An 18,138-nucleotide genomic window follows, 5' to 3' on the forward strand; every position below is an offset into this window, starting at 1 on the left:
CTGCCTGCCCTCAGGGAGCTTATATCCTATTGAGAGATAATATATACATAAATATAGAAGATATAGATCAAATAAATACCAGGTAATTTACCTAGGAGCTGGGGGGGGGGCTGTCAAGAAAGACTTTACACATAGAAGATGGTGTTTGGACTGAGTTTGAAAGGAAAGAGAAGATTCTTAAGATGGGGAGGTGAGAAGAGAGCTCATTCCATGCATAATGCTATCATGCTTAAATATACAGTTATATATATATATATGTATATATGAGAGAGGTATGCACATATATAGTAAGACTGAAAAAGTAGTTTGGGGCTATGTTGTGAAAGGCTTTAAATGATAAATCGAGGAGTTTATATCTGATCTTAGAAGAACCAGTAGAATTGACTGAGTAGGAAAGTGACTTTAGGAAAAAGCACTTGGCCACTGTCAGGAGGATGGATTGGAGGAGGAGGAGACTGGGTTGAAAGGTAATGAGCGCCCGAATGAGAGTGGTGGCTATCAGAAAGAAGGGGATCAGATAAGAGATGTTGTCCAAGTAGAAATGGCAAAATTTGTCAATTGACTGGATGTGTTTAGTGAGAGAGAATGCAGATTCAAGGATAATGACAAGGTTGTGAATGTGGGAGATAGGAAGGCTTATGGTGCCTTCAACAGAGAAGGGATAGGTTTTGGGGAAAAGATGAGGAGTTGTGCTTTGGACATGTTGACTTTGAAATACCTATGGGAATCTGGTTTGTCGTGTCCAAAAAGCAGTTGGTAATGCAGAACTAGAAATCAAGAGAGAAACAAGGATTTGGCATATAGATCTGGGGGTCATCTGCATAAAGATGATAATTAAGGCCTTGGAGGTGGATGGAGATCATCAAGTAAAAGAGTTCTTAGAGGATCAGGGATGAAGAGCTGTTCTGAAAGCCAGCTCACTTTGATTCTTCCTTCCTCTAATCTTGATGACCACTGTTTTTAACTTAATGGAGCTTGACACGAATCTCCTCATTCTTAGAGTTAGAACAGACGTCAGCGGCCATCCAGTCTGACCTGTACCTGAACAAGAGTCTCCTCTGTAGCATTCCCACCAAATGACCCTCCGGCCATCTAGCAGTCCCTCCAGTGATGGTGGAGGGACCTTCCTGTAGACAGGTCTGCTTAGGGAGCCTTTTCTGACCTCAAGCCTAAATCTGCTTTTGTGACACCTTCACCCATTGCCCTTGAGAGGAAGACTTGCTTCCTGCGAGGAACAAAGGAGCTTTGTGGTACCTTATTTGGACTCTTCGCTATGTCGTTTCAGGGTTCTCTTGCACATTGTGTCAAAATGCCATGAAGAAGGTTTGGACCATTACTTAAGATCCTTTCTAAAGGTTGGTGGGGGAAGCTTTCTTCTTTGGGGGAGAGGGTATTGATGCCTTAATAATGGCATTGGATTCACAGTTTCTTTTTGTTTGTAGTATAGTTTCCGGGCTGAGAAACCAGGTACCCCTCAGGCCCAGATGACACATGAAATCCTGGCCACAGCAATGACAACAGCACTAAAGCAGTCTGCAGACTTTTTAGCCATAAATAAACTGCTGAAGGTAAGAGCCCAGGAGCTACTTTTAAGGAAAGCTTAAGGCCAGCCTAAGAGGGAGGCCTGAAGGCCCCAGCTTCAGACCCTGGAAGGCTGAAGTCACACTCCCTTCAAATTCTTGTCAGCTCACATTGGTGCAGATGCTGTTCTTAGGAAAATCTAGTCTGCCTTTATGCATGGGCATGGCCTTTGGCAAAAAAGCAGGTCTAGGCTGTGCTTGCAAGTAAAATCACCAGGGTGTGGCCCCTGAGCAGCAAGGGGACCCCCATGCACTCATCCAAAATGTAAGGAGTAGGACAGGTGACTTGTCCATCCTCTCTGCTCAAGGCAAGGCCAACAGGGCCTCTAGAGAAAGACTAATCTGCTGGTAAATTCTAGAAGCATTGAGATGGACTTGTGAAGGCAAAACTCTCTTGTGACTCTTTTAGGCCATGTCTAGCCTAGTCCCAGAAAATACCCTGCATGCCAAATCTCTTGTATTTGGCTGATTCCATTTTATTGTTCAGTACTGGCAAGGCATTGATTTAAATAACCCCCAAAGGCTAATCCACATGTTGAGCAGGGACCGTTTATAAACTAAATTTCAAATAACTTGAATGAACCTCGGAATTATTGCCTTCTTTCCCTATCAACTAGTTTGACGGTTTCCCCACTGGATATTGTAGCCTGGAATTGTTTTCCACTTGGAATAGTTGATCTAGACTTTCTTTCTGTGCTATTCCATAGCACAGAACAACAACAATCTGGAGTTGATCCAATTATAATCTTCCAGTGGCCTCCTCCAGGATCTCATATGCAATAGAGTAGGGAACCCGGGGGCTCTCTGGTCACATCAACAGATCACAAGCCAGGGTAGGCCTCCCACTGGGATGGACTGTGTGCCAATTTGAGAACCGGCCTGTTTCAGCTTGGAGAAGCTCTTTGCTAGGAGGTCTGCTACCTGGTGGCTCACAGAGACCGTGGGTGAAGGTGGAGGGGAGGAGACGATAGAGTTCCCACTGCAGTGAAATTGCAGGCTTGTTGAAATGTCTTGTAATCATGGACACAACATCTCTGGATGGACTTATATCTTATGATACATTCAGTTTTGGGTTTTGGTTTTTCTCCTTTTCTCATAAGTGTTAACCCTCTGTTTTTCATACTGAATAACTTTGGTTTTAGTTTTATTTTTGGCTTTTTTGGTCACTGCTATTGTATCTCTAGTAAATACTTTTCGATGGTGACAGTAGAACCGAAGTTCCAGAAGGTCCTGTGAGAAGCCATCTAGTCTAGAGGATGATGATTTGAGCTAGAAGTCTATAGGCTTTGTTGGTTCTTTTTTTCTATTTCATTGATTTTGATTTTCATATGAGGCCATTTTTTGGTGATGTAACATTTGGGCTTGTACCATCTTCACCCCACCCCTCAAACCCAGAGCCCTTTCTGCTTAGTTGTGGGTGACTATATAGCTGCAAACAAAAGCTACTCTAGAATCCAAGCAAGTGTATAACACACAAAATCCGTCCACATCCTTCTACTCCCTCTTTCTGTCCCCTGTAGGCTTCCCTCAAGTGCTGTCCAGGTATCTAGTGCTCTGAAACTCTCTCCACCCTTCCTCATCAAAGCTGACTTTTAGCTCTCTGGAGCTGATAAACCAGTATAGTTCTTAAAAAATGAGATCACACTAAAGCATAAATGATTACCCATTTCAAAGGAAGTTTCATTTTAATTGGTAATACTCCTTTAACCCAGGAAATAGGATCTCTCAGGGTCAGATTTTTGGCACCATGGACAGATAAGTGGGAGCTATTTGGGGAGGTTCCTCAGATCACCACTGTCTCTGTATCTATTGGTGGATCATGGGATCTAGGGCTGGAAATTTCCTAGGCCAGCTCCCCCACCCACTACATCCTCCATTAGAAGCGGGGAAACAAGGGGGCAAATGACTTGGCAGGAGCAGAGCCCAGATTCAAACACAGGGCTCAGAAGATTGCACTCATTTCCTAACCCTTTTTTAAAATGATGAAAGGGAAATAACATATTGAAAACTTCCATCTCTCTCCCTCCCCTGCCCCCATCCCCCCCCCTCTCTCTCTCACTCACACTCACACACACACACACACACACACACACACACACACACACAGAGCTTTCCAGCATATGAGCATCTTGACGGCTTTTAAAGATGTTAGAAATTATCTGTTGTCGTTGTTTTTCCATTCTAGTACTCCTGGTTTTTCTTTGAAGCTCTGGCTAAGTCCATGGCCTCGTACTTACTTGAAGAGAACAAAATTAAGGTAAATAAAGTCAAAGGTAAATGAACAAAGGTCGTTTCCTTTTAGAATGCTTTGTATTGAAAGGCATTTCAGCCCTTGGCTTAGCTTGAGGAGAATACTAAGTGAAAACAAAGCAAGGATCCAAGCCTCCATGGAGAAAAGGGCCACTTTAAGTTGCATAGAGACAGACAGACTCTGGGCTCTCTTGCGCCAAGTTGTTTTCAAGTGTTGCCACTTGAAGCTTGTACACGGCCAATCTCTTCCCAATCTCTTCGGAGTCTGGCTTCTGAATGTTTTGGGGGGAAATGTCCCAGAGCAGAAATGACTCTGACTTAGCACAGTTGTTGTCATATATAGCCATCTTCTAGCCCTTTTCTGGAGTGCTTTGCTTTGTGCAGCAGATTTGGTCTGCAAAGCAAAAACGCCATCCCCCTTCCCTCTTCAGAGAGATATTTGGGGCATCCAAATTGTTGGCTTCGAGTGCAGCTGTACTGGGTGTAGAACGGTGCTGGGGGGGGGGCGGTGGGATTAGCAGCAGTCTAGTAGCAGGGAGGCAAATGAGGAATTGAGTCAGTTGTGCTCATTCCCATAGTAGCTTGGGTCAAGTCTTCTTTCATCTCCATGAAATGTGTTTGGAGGAGGAAAAGACAGACTTTGCTCCTGCCTCCAGTGTTACCATTTTGGGTCCTTTCTCTGCATGTCTCATTTCAGCTTCCCAGAGCCCAGAGATTTCCTGAGTCCTACCATCATGTCCTCCACTCACTCCTCCTTGCAATAATTCCTCATGTGACTATTCGATACGGAGAGATCCCAGAGGAATCAAGAAATGTTAATTATAGCTTGGCCACCTTCTTGAAGGTGAGTTGTTCATCATCCCCCTTTGTTTTCTCTTGTGGTTCAGAAGCTTGGCTGCATTTGGCTGTTTTTTTTTCCTGTCAAAACAACCAGTTGTTTGACTTATCTGATGCACACAAACCATACAATTCATATAAAAAAGTAAGCAACGGGTGTAATGCTTTGTCTATACACTTCCCCAAAGTATGGAGGATATACAACACATATGTAAGATAGAGTAAACATTTCTTCTTGTTACTATACTTGAGACTACTTTGCAGTGTTTGTAGAAAATAAGCAAGCTCCTAGAACTGTGCACAGCAAGTCCCCAGCTTAGAAATTAATGGTATTCTGGAGTCTTGAACACATTTTCCCATAAAAACAAGGTTATTAATGAAACTTAGACTTTGAAAGGTACATAAGGGACCTCTGAGATCTTCTTGTCCAATCCCCTCATTTGACAGATAAGGAAGCTGAGGCACAGAGAGGGGAAGTGACTTTCTAAAAGTCACACAGCAAGCTGGTTTAGGTGGCTCGAGGCCTGGACCTGGAGAGTCAGGAAGACCTGAGTTCAAATCAGACCTTACAAACGCATACTAGTTGTATGACTCTGAGCAAGTCATTTCACAGTTTCCCCATCTATAAAATTGGATAACAGTAGTACTAGTACCTTCCTCCTGGGGTTGTTGTAAAGATCATATGAAATACCTGTTAATTTCTTTGCACAGTGATTGGCACATAGTTGGTTTTTAATAAAGACTTGTTTCCTTCCTTCTTTCCTAGTGCCAGGTCTCTTGATTTCCAGATCCATGTTCTTTCTGTTATACCCATTACTAGCACTCATGGTATTATTAGTACTGATAATAGGAATAAATTGTCTTGAGCACCTGCCTGGACAGCTACCTACCATTCATAACTTAGTTTCTACAGGAAAGTAGATTTGGCAACACATGGCCAGAAGGGAACATGGGGTAATGGAAATCATTGTTACCTCTTGTTGCAGCTAGACTGACTGCTGGCCACATGACTCAGTAAGAAAGGAGTGTGGGTCCTTTGGACATGCTTTCCCTCCTAGGCCCCAGGGGCAGGCTCTCCTCAGCACAGGCTGTTTCCAAGTCTGCATGTTTGAAAGTTGAAGAATGCCCAGATTGTAGCTTTACAGAATTTCAGCTTAGACAATTTAGGCAGAAAAGAAGAATAAAAATAGGTGGCGCTGCAGTGGATAAAGCACTGGCCCTGGAGTCAGGAGGACATGAGTTCAAATCTAGCCTCAGACACTTACTAGTTGTGTGACCCTGGGCAAGTCACTTAACCCTCATTGCCCTGCAAAACAAAACAAAACAAAACAAAACAAAAAACCCCACACACAACAACAAAAGGTAGAGGGATCCTTTGGGTAAGAAAACTCCCTCTACCAATGTAGGTAGCACCTTCTCTGCAATTTCATCTAAGTTGTCTTGAGCACTGAGAACTCAATCGACCCTTTCACAGATCCAGTATGTGGCTGGGATAGGACTTGAACCCAGGTCTTGTTGACTTAGAGGCCAGCTCTGTATGCCATGCTGCCTCTTTTTCTTGATGATTTTTGTTTTTTTTATATAATATTCCCATACAAGTATCTCTTCTCCTGCCCTTAAAGCCTTTCTTTAAAAAGAAAAATTGGCAGAGGAAGCATTTCAGCCAAACCAATCAATAACTTGACCTTGTCTAACAGTATATCCAGTATTCCATACCGGTAGAGCATATGGATACTGTTCTCAATGGAAATTCCACATGGATTGAGGCAGCTAAGTGGTACAGGAGATAGAGCACTGGGCCTGGAATCAAGAAGACCCGGCTTCAAAGCCAGCCTAGGCAAGTCACTGAACCTCTTCTGCTTCAGTTTCCTCATCTATAAAATGGGGGTAATAATAGCACCTACCTCCAAGGCTTGTAACAATAAGTGCTGTATAAATGCTCATTTTCTTCCCTTCCTCTCCTCCCCTATCTACTCCCATAGTATCCCACTTATCCAATGAAGGAAAGGGAGTTTTTCATCTCTTCTCCAGGGCCAAGCTTGGTCATATGTAGCATTCCTTTCCTTTTGCAGTTCTTTGTACTTAGATTCCAACCCCATTGGGGGTTGGGAAACTAAGGCCTAGAAGGGGGAAGTGACTAGCTCAAGGCCACACAGAGCCAAGATTAGAAGCTGGCTAGAGGCATGGAGGTGTGACTGATTGAAGTGAATCTCTACCAGCTTCTCTAAACCTCTAAACCAGTGACTCTCCACAGAATAGGCCCTGATTATCTAACATGTTCAATTAGACCTTTTAAAAACTATCCCAGTCCCATTAAACATTACAAATGACCAGACAAAAGAAATATAATATTACAGTGAATTTCCTAGAATTGTAGGGTCCCAAGGTATTGAGGAAACTCTTGTAGCCCTGGAAAAGGAAAGAAGGAAAGGAAAAGAGTAGAGGGAAGGAGAGGCCAGAGTTAGGAGGTGCTTTACACCAAGAACAAACATGCCACGGGCCTGGCCATCACCCTAAAGCCTCTTCAGACATTTTAAATATATTGAGGTGTTTCTTTTCCTGATAAAAATACACTTCCAATTTTATGAGAAAACAAGCATTTTTATAACGAAACTTAACAGAATATTCTTTTAAAGAAAGGAATAGCTGTACTTGCTTTGTTGGGCAAGTTGGGTGGGTCTTTTGGATGAGGGAGGACCATGGGACTCTTCATTCTTACTTCTCTCACCCCACTCCTCCCACAATGCTTCAAAGAATTAATCGCCCTGGAGACAATAACGCATCTGTGTGCTTTTAGGAATACGCTCCAATTTTCTGATTATTAATACTGGATACAGGTCTCAGATCCCTGATGCCTTTCTTTGCCAGAATCTGTGAGGTTTTGCTACTATTACATAAGGCTTTCTGTGTATTAGAAACCAAACAAACAGCAAAACTCCATTCTCAAGTAAATTCAGTAAAAGATGATTTGGGATCTAAAGTATCAGAAAAGATTTGATCTTTTGAGTCTTTTCTTGGGAGCCCATGCCCAACAATTAAAGACTGGCTAGGTAGAGCAAAGTACCACATTTATTTTTGTATTTGTTACAATGTGATATTTCTATAATTGAGCACCAGTTGTAATGATACCTAACATTTTGTATTTTGAGCTTCACAGCAACCCTTTGAGGTATGGAAGACATATTATTGTCCTCATTTTATAGATAGGGAAATTGAGGCTCTGAAAGATTGTCACTTGTCCATGGTCACATAGCTACTAAAGTATATTGGTGATCACATTTGAACCCAGGTCTTCCTGACTCCAGGTCCAATACTCTTATCTATTATACCATGTCTTCTGTGCTAGGCATCATGGGAGACACAAATATAGCAAGATTCTGAATTCATTCTCCCAGAACAAGGCTGGCTACATCTTCCCCTCGGGGTTCTTGTGGGTACCTTTCTTCTAGGAGGGAAGTCTTTCTCTAATGCTCTCAGAGCCCCCATTCCAGTGTGTTCTCCCTCCATCCCCCCATGGTTAACTAATAGTGATTAGGGCACTAGTTTCATTTAACCAATTAACATCAGTTAACTTTTATAAAAGGATATTTACTGTGCAGCTATAGTAAGAAGTGAAGGCGTGAAGCTTTTCTTCCCAATACGCAGAGGCACATTCTCCCTTATACTGCCTTAATCCCCTGAGGAGAATGGGCTCAGAAGTAAGGCAATTTCTACAGAGCATTTGTCCCAACAATTTCACTTCCAAACCCAGGACAGCTCCTGGATTAGTCTTTGTGTTAACTACAGTTGGGCTGGTTTCTTCAGCTCATTCTCAAGAGCCTCTCTGCTGGGCTGGATCCTGAAGGTTATTTCTTAGGGCCTTGGCTGCTGGGCTGGATGGCTGCAAAACCTGACATCAACTCTAGCTTCTGGGCCTCTAGTGGTTTTCTGTTCTGACCTTTGGAAGCTTACAATGTGGTAACCATCTCTAATCTCCTTCTCATCTAAGAGCAACAAAAAAATAGAAATGACAGAGACAGATGTACGCAAAGAGCAGGGCTGTGCATTTATATATTTTGATAACTGTATGTTGATGTAATTTATTTCCTTTTTAACCCTATATATTTTATGTATTTAAAACACATTCTAATAATGACCCATAGGCTTCAGCAGCCTGCCCAAGGGATGCAGAAATGGAGACCACTTTGATTTGGCCAATGAGAGCCTTCTGAATACATCCTAGTCCCGGCTACACAGTCAATCAGTAGTCAATCTCTGCATCACATGATTAGCTGATTGGAAACAGTATACACACAGCAGCGCACACACTGAATTGTATGGATTTGTGACCTCATCTATGTGGGTATTCCCTGCAGTGATACGAATTGTAGACATCTGTGCTTTCTCGTCCTGTGTGACTCTTTTCCGTGTCCTCCATAGGGGCCTTAGCCAACACGCCGAGGGCCTTCCTCTAGACATCAGTAGAGGCTGTGGTCTGTCCATCAGTCATCCCTTACCCTTAGTTTCACATTTTTTGCCAATCAAACGTCACTCTACTGATATCCTTTATACTAGTTCTCCTGGCAATCCTTTCTCATAAGGATTCCAGACCAAGAAATCAAGGAGACTAATTTAGTGGGATCTGAAGGATATTTTTGAAGGGAATTCACAGCACCTTAGTTGGCCTAACAGTTATTAAGGGGACTCATCACCTTTCTGATAAATGATACTTTTCAGGAAAAATATTTATTTACATAAAAATGTGTAAAAAATAAATAATAATATGTAATTATTTATTCATAGCTACCATGCATCTCGCCGTTGCCTTTTGGGTGACCTGCAACTTGTATTCTGCAGAAATTGTGACATCCCAATAGCTAATGTGCTAATGATGATAATGTGGATCTTTGTTTTGAGGAGAAAGTTGGGGCTATGAAAAGCACCGTGCAATCTCTCAAAAACAGCTTTACTTTGTAGCTTCTGTTTGATTCTAGTGACTATCCAGGAGATAGGTACAGCTGGAACTATGGGTTGTCCATTCAACTGAATATCATAGCTTGAGCAGTAAGGATTCTTCATGCACTTGTTTTTTTCTTGTGTATATGGTTAGGCTGAGCTCTTTGAAGTGATTTTGGATCTCCCTTAGGGGTCAGCATTGTTTCCAGACAAAGAGGAGCATGTGAAAGACCTTAACACCCTAGTATTTGATAAACCTATAGAAATTATATTCCAAAGAAAGGATTACTTAATAAATTTGCATGGGAAAATTGAACTTAGATCATATTTCACACAATGTGCCTCAGTGAATTCTAGCTGTATAACAAAATGAAACACAAAAAATACACTAAAAATGAACAATAAAATGTTATAAGAAATGACTTTTTTCCTTAGGGATATGGAAAGGAATTATAAGAGACAAGGTAGATAGGCTTGATGTATTAATTTTTTTTAAAATGATGTACACTGAAAATCCCATATAATTGAAAGAAAATGAACAGTTTGGGAAAATATTTATGGAAACTATAACAGATAAAAACCTGACATATAAAATGTATATATAAGGAATCCCATTTCTGCCATTCACATACCTTGAGTAAATTTCATCACCTGTAAAATGAAAGAACTGGATTACATGATCTCAATTCTTTTCCAACTCTTTCATTTGTGATGCTGTGATCCTATGTAGGAGAGTAGTATAGGAGATAAGGAAGCTAGGTGGTACAGTGCATAAAGTGCTAGGTTTGGAATCAGGGACACCCAAGTTCAAATCTGGCCCTGTGTGACCCTGAGCAAATTACTCTAAAATGGGGATAATAATAGTGCCTACCTCCCAGGGTTGTTGTGAAGACTGAATAAGATAATAAATATAAAGCACTTAGCGTAGTGGTGTGGTACATCGGAAGCACTATGTAAACGTTAGCTATTATTAAGGCTGGAGATTAGGTTGGAGTCCAATTACAGAGAATCTTGAATTCCTAGCTACAGAATGGAGATTTAATTTGGGGGGGAACTGGGGATCCAATGATAATTCTGAGCTTGAGATTACCTGATCATAATGCTATTTGAGGAAGATAAATGTGATAGTGGATTGGTGGGAGGGAAAGAGACCAGAGGCAGGGAGACCACTTAAGAAAGCTATGCTTTTGTCTGCTGTGTGGCAACACCACCCTCATTGTAGGCTTTGGAGACCTGGCCAAAAGGGAAGCAGCAAAGTTGAACAGATTAGACAACTTGTGAAAACTTCAGGGGTGGGCCCCAAATTCCAACTTTTGTACTTCTAGGACACTGGTCATTCCTTTACTCTTTCTGTATTTTTATTTCTTCACCAACAGAATGGGAATAGCTAACCTTTGGTGGAATACTCATGTGCCTGATAGGCTATGGGAATTGTGTCCCTAATAGCAACTTTTTCTGTTTTCTATAGCGCTGTCTGACATTGATGGACAGAGGATTTGTTTTCAACCTGATCAATGACTATATGTCTGGATTCAGCCCCAAAGATCCCAAGGTGAGTTAGAAATGTAAAGAGCTAAACAAAACATTTGCTTCCTATTGGAAGTGGGCATAAAAACATTTCTTTTACATTTTGTGTACAGGAAGATGAAACAAAGGTTAATAATGGCAGCTGCTTCTCTGTTATTGAGCTCTGTAAAATATAGGGTGATTTGAAATTTACAGAAATCTGGAAAAACAGCTAGAGCTTAGGAAAGAATGTTGGGAGATGATTTACTGCCCTAAGAAATGAAAAGGGAAATAGGAAAGAGTCTTGGCTTCATTCCTCTGGGCACTGAACAGACAGATTGGGGTTGCCAAACTTAGGGGCCCGTCTTCTCTGTACTTATGGTCCAACCTACTTTGTAACTTAGGCCCAGGAGTCTTCTTTTCATATTTTCAAGTATTTAAGATCCTCTGATGCAGATTCCCAGCTAAAATGAGAGCAGATTGTGACCGAGGGCTTGGGAGATAGTATAGCATGAGACCAGGTATCTCGTGCAGTTTCAGGAGGCTTTTAGACCACAGTATGAAGCAAGGGCCACCCCTCCCCCTGTTGCCCTCTCAAGGATCATTCCTACCCATGTTTATTATCCTAAAAAATTGTGTTGCAAAAACGAATGCTTACCATTAAAAGAGAAAAACATTAAGTTGCTGCCAAATTGCACTGATATGGACACATGCCTAATTTTGTTTCCTACCAGGTTCTGGCCGAGTACAAGTTTGAATTTCTACAAACAGTTTGTAATCACGAGCATTACATTCCTCTAAATTTGCCGATGGCATTTGCAAAACCCAAACTTCAGAGAGTTCAAGGTACATCCTGTTGTTGGGTCCACATTCTCCATCTTCTGGGGCTCCTTGAACAGAATGCTGGGGAGTTCAGTGGGTGGGGCCAGACATGCTGAAGTCTGGCCAGTGCTCTTTGAGGGGGCTTGGCAACAGCCTCTTTTTCCTGACAGCATTAGAATGTATAGTGTAGAGAAGTCACGTTTCAGTCAGTTCAGTTGTTCTTCAGTTGTGTCCAATTCTCTATGACCCCATTTGGGGTTTTCTTGGCAGAGATACTGGAGTGGTTTGCCATTTCCTTCTCCAGCCCATTTTACAGATGAGGAAACTGAGGCAAGCAGGGTTAAGTGACCTGCCCAGGGTCACACAGCTAGTAAGTATCTGAGGCTAGAGTTGAACTCGGGAAGATAAGTCTTCCTTACTCCAGGCCCAGCCCTCTATCCACTGCACCAGGTTCATTGCCTGAAATACTGTTCTGTGGTACAGATTCTAGATAGGTGCAGGAGAATTTGGGATGCGAATGCTCAACTGCTGACAAAACCAGAGAAATACAGTCCAAGCTACTGTGGAATGGGAATGCTTTTGCTCTGCATGCTTTATAATGAACCATTGTTCTTTTGTTGCTATGTTTTTATTTGTCCCTTTTCTTTTCACATGGTAATTAGATTTTTTTTCATTTGCTGTGGACCGTTTGACTTCAGTAGGTAGGTTTGACTGGGTTCCTTCTAACTGAATTTGCTAGGCACCACACACTCTGTTGATTTGACTGTATAACTCAAGTGACATTCTCATAGAACTTTGGAGGGGACCCTCCTTTAATTCACCAGCAGAAGAAACTGCTTTATGGCTTTAGAAACCTGTTCCTTCTGGGGGTAGGATGACTTTTGGGGGTGGGTGATGGGTGTGCAGCTGGCTTTCAGGTGAGGCAGGGAGAATTCTCCTCCCTACTGTGGGCCGCTTTGCAGTGCTCTCATGGTCAAGCTGCCTTCTTCTAGCCAATCTAGAAAAAGCCAACAAAGGCCCAGATTGGCCAGAGCCCCAGAAGAGGGATTAAGGTTCTCTAGGTACACGAACACATTCCAGATTGTTTGCAGAGAGGAAAGGATGATGAACACAGATGTTCTCAAGAGTAACCCTGAAGAACATGAGACATGACAGTGAGAGGTTATCTGACAGGGATAGAACTAAAAGCAGAAATGAAACAAAAATGAGCAAAGGCCCAAGTACCTCAACTCCTCACTTGTTCTCTTCTGAATATTGACAGTGAAAGTAAGGGGATGAGAACAGGGTATTGTTCTTCATCCTGGGATTCACATTAAATGTTCCACAAATATTTATTGAACACCTACTGAATACAGAACAAGATAGGAAGTAATTATTGTAGGGAATGCTCAAAACCAGAAAACATAGGGCCTACTGTCAGTGAAACGCTAAGGGTAATAAGTCTAGAAACAAGGGCCCTGAAAATACATTTGAGGAAATGGTAGGATGGATAATACTCTCCCGAGGAGAATTTATTTGTGAGGAGTCACTCAGACCAAACACAATCAGAGAATTTGAGGGTAGGTTGCCATAGAAATCAGAGAGGGTGATGGGAAAATGAGACTGAGGTGAAGATTTCTGAGAGGAAGTTTAAAAGGTTTCCATGCATTTTATAGTCTTATTACTATGGTGAGAAAGGAGATTTTAAGCCTTAATATTTAGTTTAAAAAAGATGTTTAAACTTGCTTTCACCACCATATCTGCCATATATGAAGGAAGCTCTTTTCCTGTACTTTTCTAGGCTAAGATTTTAAGTCAAAAAGAATATAGGGTACAACTCACTGATTTAACTCATCATAAGGATCATCAATACAAACCCCATTCAAAGAACCTTTTTGTATTTTGTGGAAGTACACATGTTTATTTTATGAGAGAAGGGAATTGTGCTGATCAACTCATAAAATAATAAAATAATAGTTATATTTATATAGCATGGTTATGTATTCATGAGATAAGATGCTATTTTAATTTGTTTAAAACAGCTTTAAAGTGAGTTTTATAAACAGATTTTGTAATTTCATGTTTTCTGCAGATTCCAATCTGGAATCGAGTTTATCAGATGAGTATTGCAAACATCATTTTTTGGTTGGTCTACTTCTGAGGGAAACATCTGTTGCTCTGCAAGACAGCTATGAGATCCGCTATTTGGCTATCACTGTTATAAAGCATCTGTTGATAAAGCATGCATTTGATACTAGATACCAGCACAAGGTGAGGACTGATTCTACGTAATCAATCTCTACATATGACACCAGTGAGGTTTTGTGTTACTGTTGGCATCTTCATCAGAGTAGACAATTTGAGTATTTAAGGCCACCTTTTACAAATTAGCTTCAGTTGTTTCAATTTCCAGATGATGGTTTCTTTTTTAAAAATAATTTTAAAGGCAATTATGGCTACCAGTGATCTGTATAGACACACTACATGCAGATTTCAAGGAACCAGGATTTTGTAGGTGGGGATACTCTTCACACAGCTTCAGACCATAATACCTTAGGAAACAGCTTTCTTGGGCTATTTATATAGATAGCTATCTACATATCTATCTCTCTGTCTATCAATCTATCCCATCCATCCATCCATCCATCCGCCACTGGCTCACTTTCTGGTGATGGGGCTCCCTGAACTTAGCCAGGCTGGGTTTCACATGACAGACCCACTATCTGTCAACAGGCTGATACTCTGTGTCATTACTGTTTTGGGATGGGGTACTGGGGACTTGAGTAGAGAATATGTGTACACACACACACACACACACACACACACACACACACACACACACACACACACGGTAGATGCTTTTCTTCCCTCTTTAGAAATGACTCTTATGTGTTGGCAGCTAAAATTATCCTTCCATCTTTTCCATGTCGTGTACATATGAGGACTGTCCTTCAGTATGGCTGTAGTGGTTTTTTGCTTAGTTTAAAGCCTATATTTAAACCATCCTTGTTTAAGTCTTAAGTAAATCATCTTCCCCAACCTTAAGTCAACATAAAGGTTCGCTCAGAAGGACCATACTCAGTGAAGGTCCCATTACCATTAACAACGAGCCTGACCACAATAGCAGGGCAGTAGGAGTCAGCAGAAAATTTTGTATTGGAAAGCTAGCTATGTCTCCATTGAAGCCACACTTATTTGCAAACCCTAGGAACTGGAAAAGTCGATTAAGCAACATGGCCACTGGAAGCTTACTCTTATTAAACAGCAGTATGGCTGGGGATGCACATCTGGCACCACCCGTGTTTGTATCCCTGCTCAGCCAGGCCGCATCTTGGCAGGGAGGCACTAGGAAGTCTTTTAAGACACTGTTAATTAGAAATATGCATCATGGGGGCAGCTAGGTGGCGCAGTGGATAAAGCACCGGCTCTGGATTTAGGAGTACCTGAGTTCAAATCCAACCTCAGACACTTAACACTTACTAGCTGTGTGACCCTGGGCAAGTCACTTAACCCCCATTGCCCCACCAAAAAAAAAAAAAAGAAACATGCATCACACCCTTACAGTGACAGTGAGGTTTTGCCTTTAATCATGTCAGAAGTGGTTGGAAACTATGAGCACATTCCAAGAGGAGAGATGGCTGCCCTCCCCCACCCTGCCATCACCCTCAGTTTAGCTATTGAGTCAGAGCTGGGTCTAGAAAGCTTAGGAATACCCTGCTGTTTATATAGTGATGATATTATTAAATAACATATCCTTTCATGCCAAACTCCCTATCTCCCAAATCATAAGTTATCAAAGTATAAATTGGATCATTTGCCATTTTTTAAGAAATGTAATTATTTCTGTGGAATATTCTCATCTGTCTGTGAGAACCAAAAATGCTTGGTGAGTAGCATTCATGGAAGATATTTAATTGCCAAGTCGTCTAATTTGAGACTTTCAGATATGCACGACTTGCTTTATGTTCTGCTCTAAAGAGAATTTCAGCCCCTAGCTTTCCATCAGAAGATTATCTGACAGTTTTCACGGCTTTGGTTGTGACCACTGTTCATAACAGGGGAGAGGAATCAGTTCTGATTTCATTGGTTATAGTGAACTGCTAGGTGAGGAAACTCCCTAGAGCACTGAGATGTTGGGTGACTTGCCCAGGGTCACGCAGCCCCTATCTCTCAGAAGTGAGATTTGAACCCTAGTTTTCCTGCCTTCAAGGCCAGCCCTCTCTCTACTATGCCATACTGTATCTCTATCACAAGTAATACTGGGCCTAATAGGAAGACAAGCTTATTGAGTATGAAACTTGTGAGTGGGCCTTGATAAGGCCTAAGGGAGTTGAGAAGATGCTTTATATGAAAAATGCTGATTATTTCAGGTTCAGGGCTTAATGAAGGGGGTTTCATGTCTCCAACATAAATAGCAAGCAGATGTTTAAGAGAGGAGCTACCCTTGGCTAGGGCCATTAGTGACCATAAATGAGGTGTTTGCACTTTTACAAATGTGCCCAAATCTTGTCTGATATTTTATCCTGGGGAGCTAAGATCACAAGCTACATTTGCAAACAAGGCTGATCATGATAAGACAACTCAAATAGAGGACAAAAATACCTACAGTGGTATCGAGGAACAGAGAGCATTAACACCTGCCTTACAGGTGAAGTGGGATGTCAGATTTTACAATATAGTTATGTTTGAGGGCATGGGAATTGGCATGTAATAGAATATACAAATCCTCATTATAAACAAGTTCTACTTACTGTAGCTTGGCTATTGACCAGTCTTTAACCAAAACAAAGATGCAGCACCAAACTCTCTTGATGTGTGATATACATAAACCATGTCCTAGTTATAACTCTGGACTCGAACTGTTTTTCAGAACCAACAGGCCAAAATAGCCCAGCTCTACCTCCCATTGGTTGGACTCCTTTTAGAGAACATCCAGCGATTAGTTGGGCGAGACACATTGTATTCGTGCACTGCCGTGCCCAGTTCTGTGAGTAGCCTTCTCTGTTTCTGTTGCCTGCCGTTGCCTTTCTCTTATTTCCTTAACTTTGGGTAGAACAAATGCACATACATCGTGTACTTTTTCCATCAGTCATTGGGGCTTTTTCATATCCTCCAGCGAGCTTACTGTGATGTAACCAGTCCCTCCATCTTCCACAAAGGCTGTCATGCTCTCCAGATTGGAGGTTTGCTGTTTTGTGTCCTTGACAATAACACACCAAATTGGCACACAAGTGCATCTCTTTGAAGGTCTGGCCTCAGCATTAGTCATTTGTCCTTTGGCAGACAGCTCTGGTCAGGGTCCTTTCAACAACACTTAAGCTAATGACTCCTAGCTGCCCCCATCTGAGGCATAGCCCTTTCTTTCCCCCTTTCTCTTTCTAGTCAAGTAGAATGGCCACAGAAAGTTAAGGGCTGGAAAAGGGGCATTCATCTGCTTCAACTGTCCATCCAATGCTGAAATCCATTCTGCAAAAGCCCCATCAACCTCTGCTTTCATACTTCTAGGAATTGGGAGCTCATTACTTTCTTAAGTATGGGTTGCTCTAAATGTTAAGAAGTTTTCCCTTGTTTTGACCTAAAATCTGCCTCCCTGTATCTCTGCCACTGGACTTGTTCCTCCACCTACTCTTTCTTTATACATTTGAAAATGGCAATAAGGTCACCCCACCAATTGTCTCCTCTCTGGGCTAAATATCCCCCAATCTTGTAACCATTTTTCTTACAATTTCTAGCTATGTGACCCTGAACAAGTCACATAACCTCCGTTTGCCTCAGTTTCTTTATCTGTAAAATGGGGATAATCGCATCCATCTCCAAGAGTTGTTCTGAGTATCAAATCAGAAAATCATTGTAAAGTTTTTAGCACAGCAGCTGGGACATAAGCACTACAGAAATGTTGTTATTATTTCTTATATGACCCTTTACCATCCTAGCTCCCTACCTCTAGGGACATTCCATTTTGTCAGTGTCCTCTTTAAAGTATAGTGCCCAGCACACTCAAGACTTCTATAGATACAGTTACAAATGACTCTTTAAAGAAATAAAGAATGATTTAACTGGAGATATATTCAGTGCTCAGAGATCATCCATGTCAATATAATAAAAATGGTAATACTTTTAAATTCATTGACAGATTTGGTACTATATCAAAGTATAAGAGGGGCAGCTAGGTGGTGCAGTGGATAAAGCACCGGCCCTGGATTCAGGAGGACCTGAGTTCAAATCCGGC

The 18,138-nt window shown here is 41.6% G+C and overlaps 1 protein-coding gene across 1 annotated transcript in view; it reads left to right on the plus strand.

Annotated features, from left to right (window-relative positions):
• DOCK11 (dedicator of cytokinesis 11) overlaps positions 1-18,138 on the plus strand; it is a 193,657-nt gene that overhangs the window by 113,902 nt on the left and 61,617 nt on the right. Inside the window, exons 25-32 of the mRNA XM_043974522.1 lie at positions 1,286-1,355; positions 1,443-1,568; positions 3,766-3,837; positions 4,528-4,674; positions 11,071-11,154; positions 11,843-11,954; positions 14,002-14,180; positions 16,780-16,896. Of these exons, the coding sequence (XP_043830457.1) occupies positions 1,286-1,355; positions 1,443-1,568; positions 3,766-3,837; positions 4,528-4,674; positions 11,071-11,154; positions 11,843-11,954; positions 14,002-14,180; positions 16,780-16,896 (907 nt within the window). The remainder of the gene's footprint in view (positions 1-1,285; positions 1,356-1,442; positions 1,569-3,765; positions 3,838-4,527; positions 4,675-11,070; positions 11,155-11,842; positions 11,955-14,001; positions 14,181-16,779; positions 16,897-18,138) is intronic.

The sequence above is a fragment of the Dromiciops gliroides genome, chromosome X (genome assembly GCF_019393635.1).
Source record: "Dromiciops gliroides isolate mDroGli1 chromosome X, mDroGli1.pri, whole genome shotgun sequence".
In the NCBI taxonomy this organism is placed as follows: domain Eukaryota; kingdom Metazoa; phylum Chordata; class Mammalia; order Microbiotheria; family Microbiotheriidae; genus Dromiciops; species Dromiciops gliroides.